We start from the raw sequence: 21,400 nt of genomic DNA on the forward strand, positions 1-21,400 counted from the left end.
GTCGACCTCTTCTCCAAGGCACTTGGCAGGAAGGCAAGAAGCCGCAGATGGAAACCAAGCAAGGAGGGAACTTGCCGAGCGCTAACGAGAAATTTCCTTTGCGGATAATTCTACCAGTAGAACGACTTGCCTTCAGAAGTGGTGGGTGTTCGTTCCCTCACTAGAGGCTTTTAAGGAGAGACCGCACAGCTGTCTGTCTGAAAATGGTATATAGGGTCTCCTGCTCAAGCGGGGTTGGACTAGATGGCCTCCAAGGTCCCTCCCAACCCGATTATTCTGAATGCTGAGTAAAATGAGAAGAGGCTGAATGTGCCTGCTTCTGATCACTCCTGTTGGTTGCAGTGCAAGGTTAGGGTTAATGACTCAACTATAAATCGTCCTGGACTTAAAAACTATAACAGCTTGGAAGTACGGTCATACATTGAAGCACCCATAAGACCGGAAGTAATTTTCCGGCCTTTTTCTTGGTGCTTAAGGAAACTCATTCCTTTTCCCAAAGGCTGGTTAAAAAAATAGGGAATTGCAGTCACACAAGCACAAAAACACCGCGACTGGTCATGGGCACGACCCGACGTGCGATCACGTGGCTTAAGGGCGGCAGCCTGAGCATTGTGAACCCTCAGGGTGTTTTACGCTTGGCTGACGGTTGAAAAACAACCGGTCATTAAGTGAGGACCACCCGTAGCTTCAGCTGTAGAGGAAACGGCCTGGGCCTTTTTCTCCAGGCAAACTTGAGTCTCCTCCAAATATCAGAGAGCATGTGGACTAGAAACCTGGAAGCTGAGGCTGGGTTCCCAGCTTGTCCACGGAAGCTTCCTCTGTAACTGGGCCAGCCCCAGCGTGGTGGGGAAGGGCCAGGCTGCCTCCCCACAGCAACGGGGAGGGGCCGGGTGGCGTTGGAGAAGATTTGCTGCTGGATTCAATTTTGAGCCTCTGATGGGGAATCAATTGCCAGAAAGGAACAGGATCTACTTGGGAGTAGATACAAAGGATTCCAGGTCGTCCTTGACCATTCTCTTAGTGGCCAACAGCAAGGGCTCACTGCTGTTTTTCACACTTAACGACCGTTGTAGCGTCCCCATGGTCACGTGATCAAAATCCAGACATTTGGCGACTAACATTTATGACGCTCGCAGCATCCTGGAGTCCATGTGATCCCCTTTTTGCGACTTCCCCAGCTGGCTTTCGAGGAGCAAAGTGCACAGGAGAAGCCAGATCTGCTTAACGACTGCCTGATCCACTTAACGACTGCAGTGAGCCTAACAACCGTGGCAGGGAAGGTCCTAAAATCAGGCACAGCTCACAAGAAACGCTGTTCCTAACAATGAAAATTCTGATCTCCCTTATAGTTGTAAGTTGAGGACTATTCCCCCATAATCTCTTCGGCCCGAGATGCTTTTTACCTTATCACAAAGACCTGCCAGCAACCATTAGTTTGTAATTAGAGGAGCAAACTTATCGCTGATTAAATGACAGGCAGAGGAAGTGAAAGAGAGGAGGGAGGGAGGGAGGGAGGGAGAGAAGAAAAGAAATTGAGTGGAGAGCTAGAAAAAAGAGGAAAGAAAAAGAAAAAGGGAGGGAGAAAGGCTGAAAGACATAGAGCGAAAGAGAAGGGAAAGATGAAAGAATAGGATGGAAGGAAGCACATTCAAAAGTTTACATGAATAATCAATATTTAAAATACCTTAAACTACTAATAACAAATATTCTGGGAGAGGGGGGAAAGCGCTCATAAAATATTCTTCCCTTAATTTTAATCTAATCAATGGTCAAACAAAAAAAACAACCCAAGCCTATTTTCTTAAAAAAAACCCCAATATTTTTCAAGTCACTTCCCATCCATGATTAAAAGTTGATTTTCCCAGCTTTTTTCCAGCTGTGCAGGTTTTTTTTTTCCTGTACTTGGTTCTCTACTGCCCCCTGCTGGATCTGCCCGTTTTTCAAAATCTTTCTTTGGCTAGTTTTTCCCCCCCCCCCAAAAAAAAATTTGGTTCAATTGTGGGTCAATTTTTGAACAGTTATCGTGAGGATGAAGCCTCTGACTACTTTGCGTACAGATAGTCCTTGACTTATGACCACAAATGAGCCCAAACGTTCTGTTGCTAAACGAAACAATGAAGCGAATTTTGCCGTTTTTACAACCTTTCTTACTACAGTTGTTAAGTGAATCACACGGTTGTTAAGTGAATCTGGCTGTCCCCTGATTTTTACTTGTCTGAAGGTCACAAAAGGGGATCACGTGACCCCAGGACACTGCGACTGTCATTAAATACGAGTCAGTGGCAAAGTTCTACGTTCTCCCATCCTGTCCCCTGCCCTCGTTTGGGTTGACCCTTCAGTTCCCAGAATTCCTGTGGAAAATTTGTAGGGCATTATGGGGTTGGTAGAGTTTGGTCCTCAGAAGATTTGGGGGAGGGGGTTAGGGTTGCCTGTTTTGGACCCAGTTTCTTGCTAATACACTGAAGGGCAAAGGTGAGCTATCATCACTTCTTCTCAACCTGGGCCACAGTGAAGTCGTGAGGAGTTCAGCTCCCAGAATTCCCCATCCAGCCTCCCCCTTTTAATGCGTCCACCGTTCTTAAAGTTGCCTAGTTGACAACACCTGGCGCAGTCTCTGCCCCTCCCCTCTTGCAAAGCCTTCCTAGCCCAAACGGTCAGAAATTTTGTCATTCTCCCAACCCACTTGGACAGCTGGCCTCTCCGTCCACTTTCAGAGATGCAGCAGCCTGTCCTGACGCCAAGTGCAATTTCCCATAATGCCCCAGAGCTTTCCGACCTGGACCGTTTGCAAAGGCCAAAGCTGTGTCACCCCAGACTGTGTAAATGCATATTTCTAGCTGCATAAATTCCACATTTGTGTGTGTGTGTGTGTGTGTGTCTCTGTGTGTGTGTCTTTGCAATGGCCTGGGGAAATTTTCAAGCAACAGGCTGTTTTGTCAGCCTGTGTGTGTGTGTGTGTGGCTTGGTTTTGTTCTTTTACGACACCCCAATTTCACAATTTTCTGCCCCTCGGTTTTTTTTGGGGGGGAGGGGGGCTGGATTGCCCTCTCCTGGGGGCTTATGACCCCCGGTTTTGCCCATAAAGCTGCTTTTCTCACCAGATTCCCCTACTTAACACGTAGGTGAGAAGTTCCACCCTTCCCACCATCTTTGTTATGTAAGGAGATTATTGGGGGGCTGGGGTGTCGTTGGGCCCCACTTCCTCTCCTCGCCCCTCCCCCCTCCCCCCTTATAGCAGGAAGCTCAGGCACCAGCCAGCCCCAAGCCCTAAACTGAGAAATATGCTTTATAAAAAAAAAAAGACATCAATTGCACGGATTTATGGCCTCTTGTGTCCTCTTGTAAAACAATTGAGTGAAAAGCATCCTTCCAAGTCCAGGGCAGGGAGACCCGTATCAATTTTCTTGCCATTAAAAGCAAGAAAAAGAAAACACCCAAAGTGATATATTTTTTTTTCCTGCTTTTCCAGTTTAAAAAAAGAAAACATTTTATCTTTTCCATGTTTTTCTTTTTCCTTTTTCTTTCCCTTTTTTCCTTTTTCTTCCTTCTTTCCCCTTTCCCCTGCCTATCTTCCTTTCCTTCCATCCATCTACTCTCCCCTTCCTCCCTTCCTATCTTTTTCCCCCTATCTTTCTTCCATTTCATCTTTTCTCCCCTTTCTATCTTCTTTCCTTCCTCCCTTCCTCCCATCTTTTCCCCCTATCTTCCTTCCATTTCATCTTTTCCCCCTTCCTATCTTTCTTTCCTTCCTTCCTTTCCTTCCACCTCTTCTCCCCTTCCCACCTTCCTTCTTTCCTTCCTTCCTCATTTCATCTTTTCCCCTTCCTCTTTCTTTCCTCCCTCCCTCTCTTCTTTCCATCTTTTTTCTTTCTTTCCTCCCTTTCCTATCTTCCTTCCTCCCCTTTTTCCATCTTTTTTTCCTTCCTTCCTTCCTTCCATCTTCCTCCCTCCCTCCCCTCCCTCCCTCCCTCCCTGCCTTTATTTCATTTTAATGTTACTTTTAGGGCCACCTGTTACTTTTCTCCACTTCATTCGATGCATCGGTATTTCCCACACACACACACACAGATTTTAATTTCTGATTTATTACTTAATCGATGAATTAAATTTAGGGCTGCTCTTCTTGGAGTGGTTCCCTCCATTTTTTTTTTTTTAAAAAAAAGATGATATAAAGCAAGGAGAATATGAAGAGACTCCGGGAGTCTGGTGTGGAGAATTAAAACGTCTTGAAAACTTTCATGGAAATATTCATGACAATGTTAATTCAAAATTTAACATTCACGTTCAGTTTAACCCAAGAACTAAATGAAGCTTGCATTGAATTTTAACATGAATTTTAATTTTTTAGCTAACCGCTAAATTTTAATTTAAGGGAACAGCGTTCCAAATTTTCTCCAATTTCCCCCCATTCTTTTGCAGTCTCAGATTGGATTGGAGCAAAAGCAGCTTAAAATAACTTGATGCAATTGTTATCTCAGAAAAGCCCAAAATTTCCATTATGTTAAGCAAGGCAGTTCTTAAATGGGTTTTACCCCATTTTACGACCATTTTGCCACAGTTGTTAAGGGAATCTGGCTTTTTCCCATTGAATTTGCTTATCAGAACGTTGCAAAAGGGGGTCATGAGACCCCCCGGACATTGCAATTATCATAAATATGAATTAGATGCCAATTACATAACCACAGGGATTCTGTAATGGTCATAAGTATAAAAAACGGCATTCCAGTGCTGTTGTAACTATGGTCACTAAATAATTGTTAAATCGAGGACTATCTGTAGATTACCAGATTTAGCCTGTAACACTTTGGAGGGCCAGAAGAGGGCAGCAAAAAGATACAAAAAACAGAAACATATCTCCCTTCTTTTTAAAAAAGCCTTTGCTGCCATCTAGTGACCATCTACAACCAGGATCTGATATTATTCCTAATACTTTTATCACATTATTAATACAGGCAACCCTCAACATACAGCCACAATTGAGCCCCCATTTTTTTTTGCTAAGTGAGACATTTATTAAGTTACTTTAGCCCCATTTTACAACCTTTCTTGCCACAGCTGTTAAGTGAACAGCTGCAGTTGACATGTTGGTAAATCAGTTGTTAAGGGAATCTGGCTTCCCCATTGACTTTGCTTGTCAGAAGTTTGCAAAAGGAGATCATGTGACCCCGGGACACTGCGACCGCCATAAGTATGGGTCAGTTGCCAAGCGTCTGAATTTTGATCAGATGCTTGGGGATGTTTGGATGTGAGAAATGGTCATAAGTCACTTTTCTCAGTGCCGCTGTAATTTTGAACGGTCACTAAAGGAAGCATCATACGTCGAGGACTACCTGTATTTCTCCATTTTTAATGACTTGGAGAAACAAACACAAGGTCGGAAATAACACAATAAGAGCCATTATAAGGGCACTTCAAAAATCCAACATTTCTTCCCACTTTCTCTCCTCCAAGATCCACATTCTTCTGTACAGAAAATTATTACAGAATATTTATTATATATCAGCTTTTGGTGAAGAGGGGGGCTACCACTCAGAAGGTCCCGCTATGGAGCCACCATAGGTCAAACCCTCGGAGAACTGCTAGCGCTATCCAGTGTCTTGGGACTTCAACTGCCAAAATTCCTCAGCCAACCACTTTGGTTAGGGAATTCTGGGAGTTGAAATCCTCCCCTCTTAAAGCAGGCCGGCTGGGGGATTATGGGAGTGGAAGTCTGTTCTTTTTATAAGTTGCCAAGGTTGCAAAACTCTGCTCTAGAGGACTCAAATTCTGTGTTGTCCCCCCAATGGTCACTTTCAGTGACTTCAAAAGAAAACCACTGTATGAAAACGAGGAAGAGGAGAAAATTGTGGAATTACCAGCGTAGTTGCCTACTTTTACCCACACAAAACTTCAGAGGACATTGCAAATGTGCCAGAAACCGTAGCCGAATGGGTGAGGATATTGTGTGCAAATGCCCCCAAATTAATACACCTACAATTAGCAAATGATAAGAACTTAGTTATCTGTTTTCTCCCAGGAAGTGCCAAGATGCCAGTCCTCATGAAGATGCACAGTGCTTTTTTCCTAACATGGAACTCCAAATGCCTTCAGGGTTGAACTGATCAGCAAGACTACCATCCAGGTAGAAGACATATAGAGGTAGTCCTCAAATTATGACCACAATGGAGCCCAAAATTTCCAATGCTGAGAGACAGTTGTTAAATGAGTTTTGCCCCATTTTGCAATCTTTCTTGCCACAGAATTCCTGCAGTTGTTAAGTTAGTCACAGGGTTGTTAAGTGAATCCGGCTTTCCTCATTGACTTTGCTTGTCTGAAGGTCGCCATAGGGGATCACGTGACCTTGGGACTCTGCGACCGTCATAAATAGGAATCAGTTGCCAAGCCTCTGAATTTTGACCATGTGACCACAGGGATATCACAATGGTTGTAAAGTTGTCCCAAATAGCCACTAAACAAATGGTTGCTAAGTCGAGGACTCCCTGTAATTAAATTTTCTTAGAATTCTGAGCTTGGTTGAGTTCCCCCTTTCAAAAGGATTTGAGTTGGTGAATTGCAAAAGGGTTTGTAACTTGAAAATTATAAAAGTTTCTAATTAAATTGCAAAGAGGTTTGAGTTTGCAAATTGCAAAGGTATTCAAAATTTCTCAGTTACAAAGGGATTTACAATTTCTAAATTGTAAAAAGGTTTGAATTTGTAAGCTGCAAAAGCGTTTGTAATTTCTGAATGCCAAATGGGCTTGCAATTTCTAAATTGCAAAGAGTTTTGAATTTGTCAACCGCAAAGAGATTTGTAATTTCTAAATTTCAAAGGGGGTTCAGAATTTGTAAATTGCAGAAGGAATTTACATATTTATATATTTATACTCGGCTGTTTTCATAACCCTCAGCCTATTTCTTCTGGAGCTGGCATAATCCCCCCAAAATTCCTGGATCCAAGAAAAATCGCAGCCAGAATATAGCTGGGAAGACATCAGTGGCCAGCACCTTGTATTCTTGTCAAAAGGGACGAAGATGCTGAGCTGATCCCAATGATTCAATTTAATGACAATACCTGTAATTAATCTGTTCTGTCATTACAAGACCCGTGGTTGCTTCTGAAATCGGCCAACGGTCGCCACTACACAAAACAAACAACAAAAAGAAACAAACCCCATAATCTTGTTTGCATTCCTCCCGTCCTTGGTTTGGCTTGATGAGCTTCAGAAGCAGATTTTTGCAGTCTGATAGCATGTCCTGTTTGGGATGTATCTGATTCCCAATTTCTGATCTTTGGAAATCAGCCTCCTATTGCTTTTTTTTTTGAAAGGAAAAAAAAAAGTAAATTCTGCACGACCAATCAGTAGTGGACACTTCCTTTTCATCACTTTGGGCGGGAGAAGTAAAAAAAAAATGAAAAAAAAGAAAACCTCAAATAATTTCATATTTTGGACCCGGCACTTGTAAACGATCAACTTTCGCTGACCGGTTTAACATAAATTTTATGTTTGTTAAAGGTCAGGATCCTTTTGAATGAACAAAACAAAAAACAAACAAAAAACCCGTTTTGGGGCGGCGGTAACAACGGACGGGAGAGAAATCAACGCCCCCATCTAGGAAAAAGTTACGGAATTTTGCGTCAAACCAGAATGTTTCCACTTTAGGGTCAAAGTAACGACACGATGGGAAATTCTGGTTTGTTTTACAAGGATGGATCAATTGTCTGAATCCGTGTCATGCCGCCTTTTAGCGGGGATGGATTTTAAGGATTCACCCCATGTCCGTTTCCGGGACTCTGAAGTTCTGCCTCCAGAAAACGAGGACTGGGTGTGGCTTCGGTGTCGGTCCTTCTTTTTCTGCTTGGAGGGAGGCGTCGAAGTTGTATTGCGTTCACACCGATCGGAGTGTGGGTGTGATGCTCGGGCCGGGGATGAGGATTTGTCACTCCAGCTAGGATCCAGAGAAGGTTTCTGTTTCCTGTGAATAGCAACAGTGACAAAGTCAGATCATGCAATTCGCAAAATGGATGCCAGCCCCGCGAGGTAGACCACACTAAGAAAACGACATCATGGAGAGTAATGCTACTTTTATGATTTAAAATTATACGAGAAAATGATTCAAAAACACCAAGATTTTAAGCCAGAATTATTTTTGTTAGGCATAATTGTAGAAAATTATGAGAAAGAGTGTATATATTTAATGCTATTAGCCATCATGAAGGCTAATAGCACTTTTATGATTAACGTTATACAGGTAGTCCTCAACTTATGGCCGCCATTGAGCCCAAAATCTCTCAGGCAGTTGTGGTGCCCCATTTTACAACTTGCTTACCACGGTTATTAAGTGATTCACTGTGGCGGTTAGTCATGCGGTTGCTAAGTGAATCGGGGCCCCCCCATCGTTACAAGGTCACAAAAGGGGATCACGTGACTTCCCCCCCCAGGACACTGCGACCGTCGTAAATACGAGCCAGTGGCCAAGCATCTGAATTTTGAACACGTGACCGCGGGGGATGCTGCGACGGTCGTGAGGCAAACGGTCACATGTCGTTTTATTCACTACTGCTGTTGGTTTGAACGGTCAATAAACGGATGACTGTAAACTGAGGACTACTTGTAGTAAAAGAATTTTGCAAGACTCATTAAAAGTGCCTTATCTGAGACGCTTTCTCGAATGACAGTTCTAGCCCAGACACAAATTTCTTTTATTTAATGGTTGGCTCAGAGGTGACCTTGCTTCCTGCCTCTCAGAGCCACTCCTTCTGTCCAGCGTAAAGTAGTCCTCGACTTACGGCCATTTTTTAGCGACCACTTGAAGTTACAATGGCACTGGGGGGGAAAAAAGTGACTTACGAAAAGGTCCTCGTTCTTGCAACCGTTGTGTAATCCCCACAACCATGTGATCAAAACTTGGGCACTTGGCAACCGGCATATATTTAGGATGGCTGCATATATTTGCGGGTACTGTGATCCCCATTTGCAACCTTCCCAGCTGCTTTCAATGGGGGGGGGGAGAGCCGGATTCATTTAATGACCATGTGGCTCACTTAACCAATGCAACGATTTGCTTAACAACGGTGGCAAAAAAAAAGGGGAAGCTGGGTAAAACTGACTCAACAACTAAGTTGCTTAGCAAGACAAAATTTGGTCCCTCTTGTGGCTGTAAGTTGAGAACTACTTGCGCTATACAGAGTGAGGAATGAGGGTAGAGGACAATTTCAGAGACATAACTTTACAAAAATTCCTCTTTGGACTAGGTGGACTTCCACTCCCAGAACCCCCTAACCACCTTGCTTTAAGAGGGCAGGACTTCCACTCCCAGAATCCCCCAGCCAGCCATGCTTTAAGAGGGCAGGACTTCAACTCCCAGAATCCCCCAGCCAGCCATGCTTTAAGAGGGCAGGACTTCCGCTCCCAGAATGCCCCAGCCAGCCATGCTTTAAGAGGGCAGGACTTCCGCTCCCAGAATCCCCCAGCCAGACATGCTTTAAGAGGGCAGGACTTCCGCTCCCAGAATCCCCCAGCCAGACATGCTTTAAGAGGGCAGGACTTCCGCTCCCAGAATCCCCCAGCCAGACATGCTTTAAGAGGGGAGGACTTCCAGAATCCCCCAGCCAGTCATGCTTTAAGAGGGGAGGAATCTAATTCCCAGAATCCCCCAGCCAGCATGATACCTTTTCTCATGATTTGAAGCAGAGTTGTTCGATGAGGAAGACTCTGTCTTCTTCTGGTGTTTTTCTTTTTCCTTCTCTTTCTTCTTGGCTTTCTTTTCTTTATTCTCTTTCTTCTTGGCTTTCTTTTCTTTCTTCTCTTTCTTTTTCTCCTTTTTCTTTTTCTTCTGCTTCTCCTTTTTCGACTTCTTGACGACCCCGCTCCTGCCAGATAAATCAAGGAAAGACTGTCCTCTTTCATATCGTTTTTTTATTCCACCAAAAATATCCCCACTAGGCCAAAATGCTGCCCCAAGGGGGTCTCTCTCTGTGTGTGTGTGTGTGTGTGTGTGTGTGTGTGTGTGTGTGTGTGTGTGTGTGCTCATGCAGGTCACAGATAATAATATGGTACAGCTAGTCCTCAAGTTACGACCATAATTGAGCCCAAAATTTCTGTTGCTCAGTGAGACATTTACGTGAATTTTGCCCCAGATTAAGACCTTCCTTGTCATGGCTATTAAGCGACTTACTGCAATTGTTAATTTAGCAACGTGGACGTTAAGCGAATCTAGCTTCCCCATCTGGGATCACGTGACCCGGGGACACCACGACCGTCATAAATACAGGTCAGTTGCCAAGCGTCCCAATTTTGATCATTTCATAGAAGAGAATATCTACATTATAGGCATCGTTTTAATCGTTGGAGGCACCCTATGGCACATCCTCCATTCTAGCTGGTCCTTGATTTACGACCACAAGGGAGCCCAAAATTTCTGTGGCTAAGCGAGACCGTTGCGAAGTGAGCTTTGCTCTGTTGTGCGAGCTTCCTTGCCACCGTTGTTAAGTGGGTTACTGCGGTTGCTAAGTGAATCACGCGGTTAAGTGAGACTAGCTTCCTGCTTGTCAGGAGGTCGCAAAAGGGGGATCACATGACCCTGGGACACTGCAACACCGTCATAAATACGAGTCTGAGTTTTGAGCACGTGGATGCTGCGACAGTCATAAGTGTGAAAAACGGTCATAAATCAGCTTATATATTGCCCTTGCAGCTTTGAACGGTCAGTAAGCGAAGTGCGGATAAGCCTAGGACTTTAAAATAAATTAAAATAAAATGAAATGGAGAGATTCCTTACTCCAACACCGCGGCCTTGTTTTCCTCATCCAGCTTCTGCGGAGGAGTTGAGGGCCTGGCAGTCTTTGTCGCCGCCGGCTGATGCTGAAATGGCGGAGACACAAACAGAAAACGGATCAGAAAATCCCAGACGGTGGTTAGGAGAAGCAACCGGTGGATTTGCCACAACGTTGTGCGGCCAACACAACTTACCGTAAACACGGAGAGGCCCAGCTTGGCAGCTTCCTTATCTTCCTTAGAAAACATCATCCTGCTGCCAGCATTCCTAAAAAAATTAAAACGGAATTAAAGGTCAGAAAAGATCTTAATTTTTGCTTTTGGTTTGGGTGGACATCCTTAAAAGGGAAAATTTGTTTTCCTCAAAAACAAACCCACAGTCCTGCTAGGTGTGTGTGTGTGTAGACAGGACATTTTTTTGTGGGGGGGAGAGGCTGTTGTGAAGAGCTACACAAAATTCATCCTTGCTAATAATGTACAGATAGCTCTTGATGTACAACCAGTAACTGTGAGAGGGATCTCGGAGTCCTAGTAGACAATCACTTCAATATGAGCCAGCCGTGTGCTGCAGCTGCCAAAAAAGCCAACACAGTGCTAGGCTGCATTAACAGAGGGATAGAATCAAGATCAAGTGAAGTACTAATACCACTTTACAATGCCTTGGTAAGGCCACACCTGGAATACGGCATCCAGTTTTGGTCACCACGATGTAAAAAAGATGTCAAGACTCTAGAAAGGGTACAGAGAAGAGCAACAAAGATGATCGGGGGACTGGAGGCTAAAACATATAGGGAACGGTTGCTGGAATTGGGTATGTGTATTTTAACGAAGAGAAGGGTGAGGGGTGACATGATAGCAATCTTCCAATATCTCAGGGGCTGCCCCAAAGAAGAGGGAGTCAAGCTATTCTCCAAAGCACCTGAAAGCAGGACAAGAAGCAACGGATGGAAACTAACCAAGGAGAGAAGCAACCTAGAACTAAGGAGAAACTTCCTGACAGTGAGAACAATTAACCAGTGGAACAACCTGCCTCCAGAAGCTGTGGATGCTCCAACACTGGAAGTTTTTAAGAAAAGACTGGACAGCCATTTGTCTGAAATGGTATAGGGTTTCCTGCCTGAGCAAGGGGCTGGACTAGATGACCTCCAAGGTCGCCTCCAACCTTATTATTATTATTGTTTAGTGATTATTCGAAGACACAACAGCACTAAAAAAAGTGATTTATGATAGGTCCTCGCACATATGACTATCAAAGTATCCCCAGAGTTATGTGACCAGAATTCAGAGGCTTGGTAGCTGACTCGTATTTATGACGGTTGTAGTGTCCCGGGGTCACGTGACCCCCTTTTGCAGCCTTCTGACAAGCAAAGTCAATGGTGGAAGCCAGATTCGCTTAATGACAGAGTCACTAACCTAACAATTGTATTTACAACGGTTCCAGTGTCCCAGGCTCACATAACCTTCACAACCACTTCTGACAAGCAAAATCAACGGGGGAAGCAGGATTCGCTTACCAACTGCCTGATTCAGTTAACAACTGCAGGGATTTCCTTAACAATGGTGGCCAAAAAGGGTGGTGAAATCAGGTAAAATGCTTGGTGACGGAAGTATGGGTTGCTATTGCGGTTGTAAGTCGGGGACTAGCTGTGCATCAGACTGTTTCTCTGCAAACTGCTGTGCAAATCATGCTACTTACAGTGTTGTTATATTTTAAAACTGTTTTTATGTTTGACAGAAGAGAGTCCTTGTAGCTCAGAGTTGAATGGTGGGGTCTCTGAGCTGGGTGGTTTCCTTGAAGACGTTTCATGACCCAACTAGGGAACATCATCAGTGCTGGAAGGGAGGGGGGCGTGTTGGAGAGAAGAAGGAGGAGGAGGAAGAGGAGGAGGAGGAGGAGGAGGAGGAGGACGATGACTTTGGGATCCTTGGTGCTCTCTGAGCTTGTTGATTTTCTTGCAGATGTTTCATGACCCAACTAGGTAACATCATCAGAACTAGAAGGGAGTTGGGTTTGTGGAGAGGAGGAGGACTGTGGGATCCTTGGTGCCCTCTAAGCCTGGTGGTTTCTTTGACAACATTTCATGACCCAACAAGGGAACATCATCAGTGCTGGAAGGGAGGGAGATGGTTTCAAGACCATCATAGTCGAATCTGGCTTATTTCTCTGAAGATCATCCTCCTTACTGTCTACATCAGTGTCTGCAAATTCCAGCATGGACTTCAACTCCCAGAATTCCTCAGACTAGTGGCTCCTCCCAGAACATAGATCTAGGAGGTATTCACTAAGAGTTGACACCAACTTGACAACACATAATCCATCAAAAGTGTCTTGGAAGACTGATTGTGTTCTATTCCCCCCCCCCCCCCGCTTATACATACGTGAATTAAGGAGGTATGTGAATCGCTTGCACAGACTCTCTTGTTTTGGACTGACTATTTAGGAATATTTGAGAATAACGAAGTTGAAAGGGACCTTGGAGATCCTCTAGTCCAACCCCCTGCTCAAAAACTACGTTGTATGCTCAAAAACCTGCAGTTTTTCCCCTTATTGGTCTGGGTAATGGATCTGGCCTGTCTTGTCCAGCTCATCTTCTATAGTCTACATCCATGTTTCTCAACCTTAGAAGCTTGAAAGACACATGAACATTGGCGGAGTGGAGAATTCTGGGAGTTGAAGTTCACACACGTGTTCAAGTTGCTGAGACCGAGAAAACGCCATTTTCTCCCACCTTGGCCCTAGGGCCAAGAGGGAGGGGACTATCCAAAACCCTCCTGAGCTGAATAGAACCAGGTTATTGGTCCAGCTACTTCACCACTAGCCCACACTGCCTCTCACCTTTCTTGAACCTCCAGTCCCACCAGGTAGGGCGAAATACTTACCGTGAACTCCCCAATCCCATGATACGATGAACACTCTTCTCATCATGATCTCCTTCGTTGCGTTTGCAGACTTCAGCAAGGTCCTGGGAAAGAGTTACGGACAGTTCTGAGGCTGCTAAACCACCATACGTGCCCTTGTGCGACGGTAGGTAGCCTTCAATTTACAAACCACTTGTTTAGTGACTGTTCAAAGTTACAACAGCACTTAAAAAAGAGCCTTGGTGGAGCAGTGGGCTAATGCCTCCTTAAGTAACACCAGCTGCCTGCAATTAGTGCAGGTTCGAGTCCCACCAGGCTCAAGGTTGACTCAGCCTTCCATCCTTCCAAGGTAGGTAAAATGAGGACCCAGATTGTTGGGGGCAATTAAGCTGACTTTGTAATAATGCTGCTTGGGGCCCCCAAAAGCCCTAACAAGCAGGCATATACATAGAATGAAGGCTACTGCTAAGCTTGTAAGCCGCCCTGAGTCTTCGGAGAAGGGCGGGATATAAATGGAATTAAAATAAAATAAAAAAATAAAAACTTGTGACTGCTCTTCAAACTTACGACCGTGGCAGCATCCCCCATGGGTCAGGTGATGAAAATTCAGACACTTGGCAACTGGTTCATATTTACAGCCCAGGTCGTCATGTGATCCCCTTTTGTGACCTTCTGATGGGCAAAGTCAATGGGGGGAGGAAGGATTCACTTAATGACCGTGTGACTCACTTAACAACTGCAAGGATTTGCTTAATGACTGGGGCAAGAAAGGCCATAGACTGGGGCAACGCTTAGCAATGGAAAGGCTGGTCCTTATTGTGGTCGTAAGCCGAGGACTGCCTGAATAGTCGAAATTTATCCCCTATCAAAAAATTAATTTAATTTAATTTAATTTAATTTAATTTATTGAATTTATATACCGCCCTTTCCCGAGGGACTCAGGGCGGTTTACAGGGTATAATTTTTAAAACATTAATACAAAAATTAAGACCAATTTAAAAAAGATTAAACTAAGTCCCTGCAACATGTAAAACCCCAGTTAAAACCCAATTAAAACTCAGCCTGGGTCAGAGAGCTTGAAGAGCCAGGTCTTCAGGTCTAGGCGGAATGATCGAAGGTCAGGGGCAGTCCTAAGCTCCACAGGCAGCTGGTTCCAAAGGGCAGGCGCCCCCACTGAGAAGGCCCTGTCCCTGGGTGTCATCCGCCGGCATTCTTTGACCGGTGGCACCCTGAGAAGACCCTCCCTGTGGGAGTGCACTGGACGAAGGGAACTTGATGCCGGCAGCAGGTGTTCCCTCAGATACCCCGGACCCAGGCCATGTAGGGCTTTATAGATAATAACCAGCACCTTGAATTTCACCCGGAGGGCAACCGGAAGCCAATGCAGCTCGCGGAGCAGAGGTGTTACATGGGAGTAACGGGAAACTCCCATCACAACTTGCACGGCTGCATTTTGTACCAGTTGAAGCCTCCGAGTGGTCCTCAAGGGCAGCCCCATGTAGAGAGCGTTGCAGTAGTATTAAACAGTTTCTTTGCCCTGTTGGGCACCTCCTTAAAAGCAGCATTTGCAGTTTTCCTTGGGGCAAAGAGACAGGATGCTTTTTGCCATATCAAAAGATCTCTCTCTCTCTCTCTCTCTCACACACACACACACACACAAATTCAAAGGAGATCAAACTGTGAGCTTATCATTAAAGCACCAAGACACTTTGAAACACAGTTCGTTATTAGCCTCTCAGGAAATAGCCAACTGTTAATGTATTTGCGACCCTATTTTATTCTATGGTTGTTTGGTATGAAACCTGGGGAAACCATGCACTAAAATCACATTTAAGAAAAGACTGGACAGCCATTTGTCTGAAATGGTTTGTAGGGTTTCCTGCTTGAGCAGGGGGGGGTTGGACTAGATGACCTCCAAGGTCCCTTCCAACTCTGTCATCCTGTTATTTTTAAAAATCGATTAAAAAAAATACCTCTTTGCTCAGTCCCGTCGGCTGCTTTTTCACGTTCTTGTAACCCCTGCAAAACAAAGCACAAGACGGTAGACGGGTGAGAGACCCAACCTAGAATTAAGGAGAATTTTCCTGACAGCTTCTACTGGGCTAATTCTCCACACTCCAGAACGAAACATTTATTTTTTTTTCCAGCTTGGCAAGTTGGTGACTTTGCTGGGCCTGCCTCCCTTCAAGTAACCTCTGAATTCTCCAACCCAGGTCAGTGGAAATACTGAAAGAGAAACAAAGGGTCCTTGATTTTCTTAATAGCTGGTGTGATTATTTTTTATTTTTTTCCGTAGCTATCATTTCATCCTGAGCTGGGTTGTTTTGCTGCAGACATTTCATTATCCCACTAGGTAACATCATGAGTGCTACAAGGGAGTGGGGGGTTGCGAGGAGGAGGAGGAGGAGGAGGAGGAGGAGAGGGGGAGGAGGAGGAGGGGTATGGTGGGGTTCTTGATGTTCTTTGAGCTTGGTGGTTTTCTTCAAGACGTTTCATGACCAAACCAGGTAATATCATAAGAGCCTTGGTGGAGCAGTGGGCTGATGCCTCCTTAAGTAACACCAGCTGCCTGCAATTAGTGCAGGTTCGAGTCCCACCAGGCTCAAGGTTGACTCAGCCTTCCATCCTTCCCAGGTAGGTAAAATGAGGACCCAGATTGTTGGGGGGCAATTAAGCTGACTTTGTAATAATGCCGCTTGGGGGTGTGTGAAAGCCCTAACAAGCAGGCATATACATAGAATGAAGGCTACTGCTAAGCTTGTAAGCCGCCCTGAGTCTTCGGAGAAGGGCGGGATATAAATGGAATTAAAATAAATAAAAAATAAAAAATAAGAATATTGATGTTCCCTAGAAGTTTATTTATTTATTTTATATATAATGGGACTTATATGCCGCCCTATCTCCCAGAGGACTCAGGGCGGCTAACAACAATAAAAAAAACCAGCAGTACAAAAGTTAAGAGAAAATTAAATAACAGCCCCAAATATTAATTACACAGTTAAAATTAAAACTTTTAAAAACCCATCATCAATCCAGGTCAGCCTGATGGAAAAAGAACGTCTTGAGGTCGCGGCGAAAGGACCAGAGGTCCGGGGCCATCCGAAGCTCAAGGGGGAGTTGGTTCCACAGGGCTGGCGCTCCCACAGAGAAGGCCCTCCCCCTGGGGTTCGCCAGCTGACATTGTCTGGCCGACGGCACCCTGAGGAGACCCTCTCTGTGTGAGCGCACCGGGCGATGGGAAGTCGTCCCCGGCAGCAGACGGTCCTGCAGATATCCCGGGCCCAAGCCATGTAGGGCTTTAAAGGTAAGTACCAGCACCTTAAGTTAGAATCCCTTCTAGCACTAATTATGTTCTCTCGTTGCGTCATGAAATATCTTGAAGAAAGCAACCAAGCTCAGAGAGCACCAAAGTCCCATAATTCTCCTCCTCCTCCTTTCCAACACTGATGAGGTTCCCTGGTTGGGTCATTAAACGTCTGCAAGAAAACCACCAAACTCAGAGAGCACCAAGGACCCCACAGCCCTCCTCCCCCTCTCCGCAAGCCCCCCTCCCTTCTAGCCCTGATGATGTTGCCTAGCTATGTCACAAAACGTCTTCATGAAACCCACCCCCACCCAACCCCCAAGCACAGAGAGCACCAGGGACCCCTCATTTGAACCCTGAGCCACAAATATTTTCCTTGATCAAGTATCGTTTCTTCCTTCCAGGAACTGTCTGCTGCTTTTTTATCCACGCGCACGCCTTGCAGTATCTCCTCTCTAGAGCTGAAGCTTACGGGAAGACCAAGGATCACCAGCAGATGGTTTGGTTTTAAACTTACAGAGCCGCCATCATAGCTTCTTCTTCTGCCTGCCGGATGGCACTCAGCTCCTCTTTGCGGGACAAAGATGCATCGCCTTTCTTCCCCTTGGCGTACCAGGTGAGGTCCTTGCCCTTCTGCCAGCGGCCCACCGGGGCCATCAAGGAGTTCCCTGAAAGGTAAGTAAAAAAAGAGGAGTCACAATGTCAGAGCAGTTAAGGCAGGGGCCTTCAAAGGTGGCCCTTTTTGTGACGTGTGGACTTCAACTCCCAGAATTCCTCAGCCAGACACACTGGCTGAGGAACTCTGGGAGTTGAAGTCCACACGTCATAAAAGGGCTACGTTTGAAGACCCCCCGAGTTAAGGTTTCAGAGGAGGATCGAGAGTCTAGTGGGGGAGGCTCTTAGTCCTTCTGAAATATCACCAATTGGTTGGGAGAGCTGGGAAATATCTGAGGGAGACCTTGGCGCTCTCTGAGCTTGGTTTTCTTGTAGACATCTCGTGATCCAACTAAGGGGGAGGAGGAGGAGGAGGAGAACGACTGTGGGGTCCTTGGTCGTGTCCGAGTTTGTTTTCTTGCAGACCTTTCACGACCCAACTAGGGAACATCATCAGTGCTAGAAGGGAGCGGGGATTCCAGAGTAGAGCAAGAGGAGGGAGGGAGGGAGGGAGGGAGGGAGGGAAGGAGGAGGAGGAGGAGGAGGAGGAGGATTGTGGGCTCATTGGTGCCTTCTGAGGTTGGTTGTTTCCTTGTAGACATCTCATGACCCAACTAAGGAAGGTCATCAGTGCTAGAAGAGTGAGAGGTTTGGTCTGTTTATATACGGTACGAGCGGCTTGCCCTGTCAGGGTTGGTGGGCATCTTCTTGGTGATAAAGAATTCAGGGAGTCTCTTACAGTTACCAAGGTTGAAAAATACTACTGGAGAGGTTAGCTGGGGAATTCTGGGAGTTGAAGTCCACCCATGTTAAAGCATGACAGCTGGGGGACTCTGGGAGTTACAAGTCTATTCCTCTTAAAGCATCCTGGCTGGGGGTTTCTGGGAGTTAAAAGTCCTCCCCTCTTAAAGCATGCCGGCTGGGGGATTCTGGGAGTTGAGGTCCTCCCCTCTTAAAGCATGCCGGCTGGGGGATTCTGGGAGTTAAAGTCCTCCCCTCTTAAAGCATCCTGGCTGGGGGATTCTGGGAGTTAAAAGTCCTCCCCTCTTAAAGCAGGGCCGGCTGGGGGATTCTGGGAGTTGAAGTCCTCCCCTCTTAAAGCATGGCCGGCTGGGGGATTCTGGGAGTGGAAGGCCACCCCTGTTAAAGCATGCCTGCTGGGGATTTTGGGAGTTGAAGTCCTCCCCTCTTAAAGCATGCTGGGAATCTAAGTACACCCCTCTTAAAAGTTTTCAAGACTGAGAAACAATGAGATACCAAATCACAAATGGCTCCTATTGTTTCAACCTAACTTAGCCAGCAGCGAATTTGCATCTGGAGATACTTTGAACCCAGCAGTTCTGGTCTTTAAACAGATGTGGAGTCAGTTCCCGGGAGTTGATTAAACAAACTATGAATCTGAAAAGACTGACCAAGATAGTTTTCACGTTGTTTGTCTGTCTTCACATCTTCCCATTTGAACTGGTCTTGCCCACCCCGCACACCCCCTCGAGAGGAGCCAAACATGGTGGAGGCTTAACCAGGATCTAGAAAAGAAGAGAGATTAAAGTAGGAATTCATGTGAAGCATTACCACTGCTTAGTAAGGCCACACCTGGCACAGTGCATGCAGTTTTGGTCACTATATTACCAAAAATGACGTTTATGCTTTGGAAAAAAAATTCAGAGAAGAGCAAATAAGATGATCCCAGGCCTGGAGACTAAAACATACGAAGAACGGCCGCAGGACGTGGGTTTGGCTAGTCTAAAGAAAAGAAGAAATAGTGGAAACACGATAGCAGTCTTCCAGTATTTGGGGGGCTGCCCCAAAGAAGAGGGGGTCAAGCTATTCTCCAAAGCACCAGAGGGCAGGACAAGAAACAGTGGTTGGAAACTGACCAGACAGAGAAGCAACCTGGAATTAAGGAGAAACTTCCTAACAGTGAGGACAATTAACCAATGAAAAGAAAGTTGCCTCCATAAGTTGTAGCTGCTACATCACTGAACGTTTTTTTAAGAAAAAACTTGGACAGCCACCTATTTTGAAATAATATAGGGTCTCTTGCTTGAGCAGTGGGTTGGACTAGAAGACCTCTAAGGCCTTTTGCAGCTCTATTCTGATTGAAAAGGTTATACCTAGTCACAAGACCAGAGTACTAAGCCAGTATAAGTTTGCTTATTGTACATTCATGGTTTGTCTTAAGTTCAGTGTTATAAAGGTACTCAAGTGAGCCCAAAATTTCTGTTGCTAAGCAAGACAGTTGCTAAGGGAGTTCTGTCCCATTTTACAACCTTGTTATAATTGTTAAGTGAACCAGTGCAGGGGTTAAGTTAGTCACACGGTTGTTAAGTGAATCTGGCTTCCACATTGGCTTTGCTTGTTGGAAGGTCACAAAAGAGGATCACGTGACCCTGGGACACTGAAACTGTCAAAAGTACATGCCAGTTGCCTGAACTATGATCACGTGACCACGGGGATTGCTGTGAAAAACAGCACTTGGTCACTTTTTTCCAGTATCGTTGTAAATTTGGTCACTAAACAAAAGTCTGAAAGTCAAGGACAACCTGCCGTGGGTCCTGCCATAGTTTGAAGCATCGTCTCAAATGGGATGTCAGTCCAGACTTTAGAGAAAAAACACTCACAGAACACTGTTCTCAATCTTGGCTAGTTTAAGATGGGTGGACTTCAACTCCCAGAATTCCTCAGCCAGCTTTGCTGGCTGAGGAATGCTGGGAGTTGAAGTCCACCCATCTTAAAGGAGCTGAGCTTTTAAAACAAGGTTAATGGGAAGTGGAGACGCCGGAATTATATCAAGTCCCCCCACTCCAACAAGACCCTCCGGGTGCCTCACCCTCGCCCCAAAGGGGGTCCAGTTCTGCCAACTGGACCCTTAAAAGAGAGCATCTTACATTGGACAGCGACCACCCCGAGCATAGGAATCCTCTCAATCTTCAGTGGATACGAGGCCTCCCCACCCACCCACCCACCCACCCCGGTGCCCAACTCTAGCTGGCACGCGCCCCACCCGGCTGGGAATGATGGGATTTCACGTCCCTCCGTTTGCAGACCTCAAGGCTGGTGCATGGGCTCCCCACCGTATTGCAAAGAAGGGGTACACTGCAAGGACCCTGGCACTTGAAGGGGAGCCCCAACCCAGGAAAGGACCCCCCCCAAAACCCCGCCAGCCAGTTCAAGCCAGCCCAGCAATCTCAACTGCAACCTCACGTGCAAAACCCGGGCGTCGCTTCCGCAAGCCTGGGCGCGACCATCCGTTCTTGTAGGAGGGGAGGAAGCGGGCTGAACCAACCGGCTGAAGGAGCGGGGGTGGGCGGGGGAGAATCGCTTATTGAAAATTTCCTTCCTTACGACCGGCTCCGCTTAGCGTTCAATGCCGGCAGAAGTTTTTAATTGGTTTAGAAAAAAGCAGAAAAGGAAAAAAAAAATTGGGTTTGAGGGGAGAAATAAACTAAATAGTGAATCCCCCCCCTTCCCAACTCCGAAGTAGTTTTTTTTCCAGCCATTTGTAAGTGACTTGAGTATGTTGGGCTTTGTAGTCCCCAGATACACATGGCGCTGTTGGGTTTGTTGGGAACGTTGCAGAATGCCTTGCCGGATGAGCATTTGAGGTGACCAATGAGTGCTCTGGCGGGGTTAGTACTCCATGTCCCATGATCCCCAGCAGGCAAGGGTACTGTGGACGAGGTTTGAAGAAATCCTGCTTCTTCCCAGAAAGAAGGAGAGGGTGCATCTCCCCACAGGATTCTGGGTATGACTACAATGTCCATCCTCCTTAACCAGCGAGGATGTTGAGGAGTCCCAAACCTTGATAAAACCTAATTTAGGCATGGCT

The 21,400-nt window shown here is 45.8% G+C and overlaps 1 protein-coding gene across 2 annotated transcripts; it reads right to left on the bottom strand.

Moving 5' to 3' along the window:
* Nucleotides 1–7,020: 7,020 nt before the first annotated feature.
* On the bottom strand, nt 7,021–20,793 carry LOC310648896 (multiple myeloma tumor-associated protein 2). 2 transcript variants are annotated; one of them, XM_083377019.1, is made up of 9 exons: nt 20,776–20,793; nt 18,984–19,097; nt 17,435–17,585; nt 15,587–15,632; nt 13,635–13,717; nt 10,950–11,022; nt 10,759–10,841; nt 9,650–9,850; nt 7,021–7,953 (listed from the first exon to the last, which is right to left on the bottom strand). In XM_083377019.1, the coding sequence occupies exons 2-9, from the start codon at nt 19,075–19,077 to the stop codon at nt 7,692–7,694; spliced, it is 993 nt and encodes a 330-aa protein (XP_083233145.1). In that variant the 5' UTR covers nt 19,078–19,097; nt 20,776–20,793; the 3' UTR covers nt 7,021–7,691. The 2 variants fall into 2 exon arrangements, with proteins under 2 accessions (XP_083233145.1, XP_083233144.1); XM_083377018.1 differs by lacking the exon at nt 20,776–20,793 and adding an exon at nt 20,460–20,502.
* Between the last annotated feature and the right edge of the window lie 607 nt (nt 20,794–21,400).

The sequence above is a fragment of the Vipera ursinii genome (assembly GCF_947247035.1).
Source record: "Vipera ursinii genome assembly, chromosome: Z".
In the NCBI taxonomy this organism is placed as follows: Eukaryota; Metazoa; Chordata; class Lepidosauria; order Squamata; family Viperidae; genus Vipera; species Vipera ursinii.

Bases quoted from the DNA above. Each gene is read 5' to 3' on its own strand.
- LOC310648896 (XM_083377019.1), bottom strand. From the start codon at position 19,077: ATGTTTGGCTCCTCTCGAGGGGGTGTGCGGGGTGGGCAAGACCAGTTC. The intron at 17,586-18,983 runs GTCAGTCTTTTC...CTTACCTTTCAG, and splicing joins ACAACGTGAAAACTATCTTG to GGAACTCCTTGATGGCCCCG. The intron at 10,842-10,949 runs GTAAGTTGTGTT...CCGCCATTTCAG, and splicing joins TGGGCCTCTCCGTGTTTACG to CATCAGCCGGCGGCGACAAA.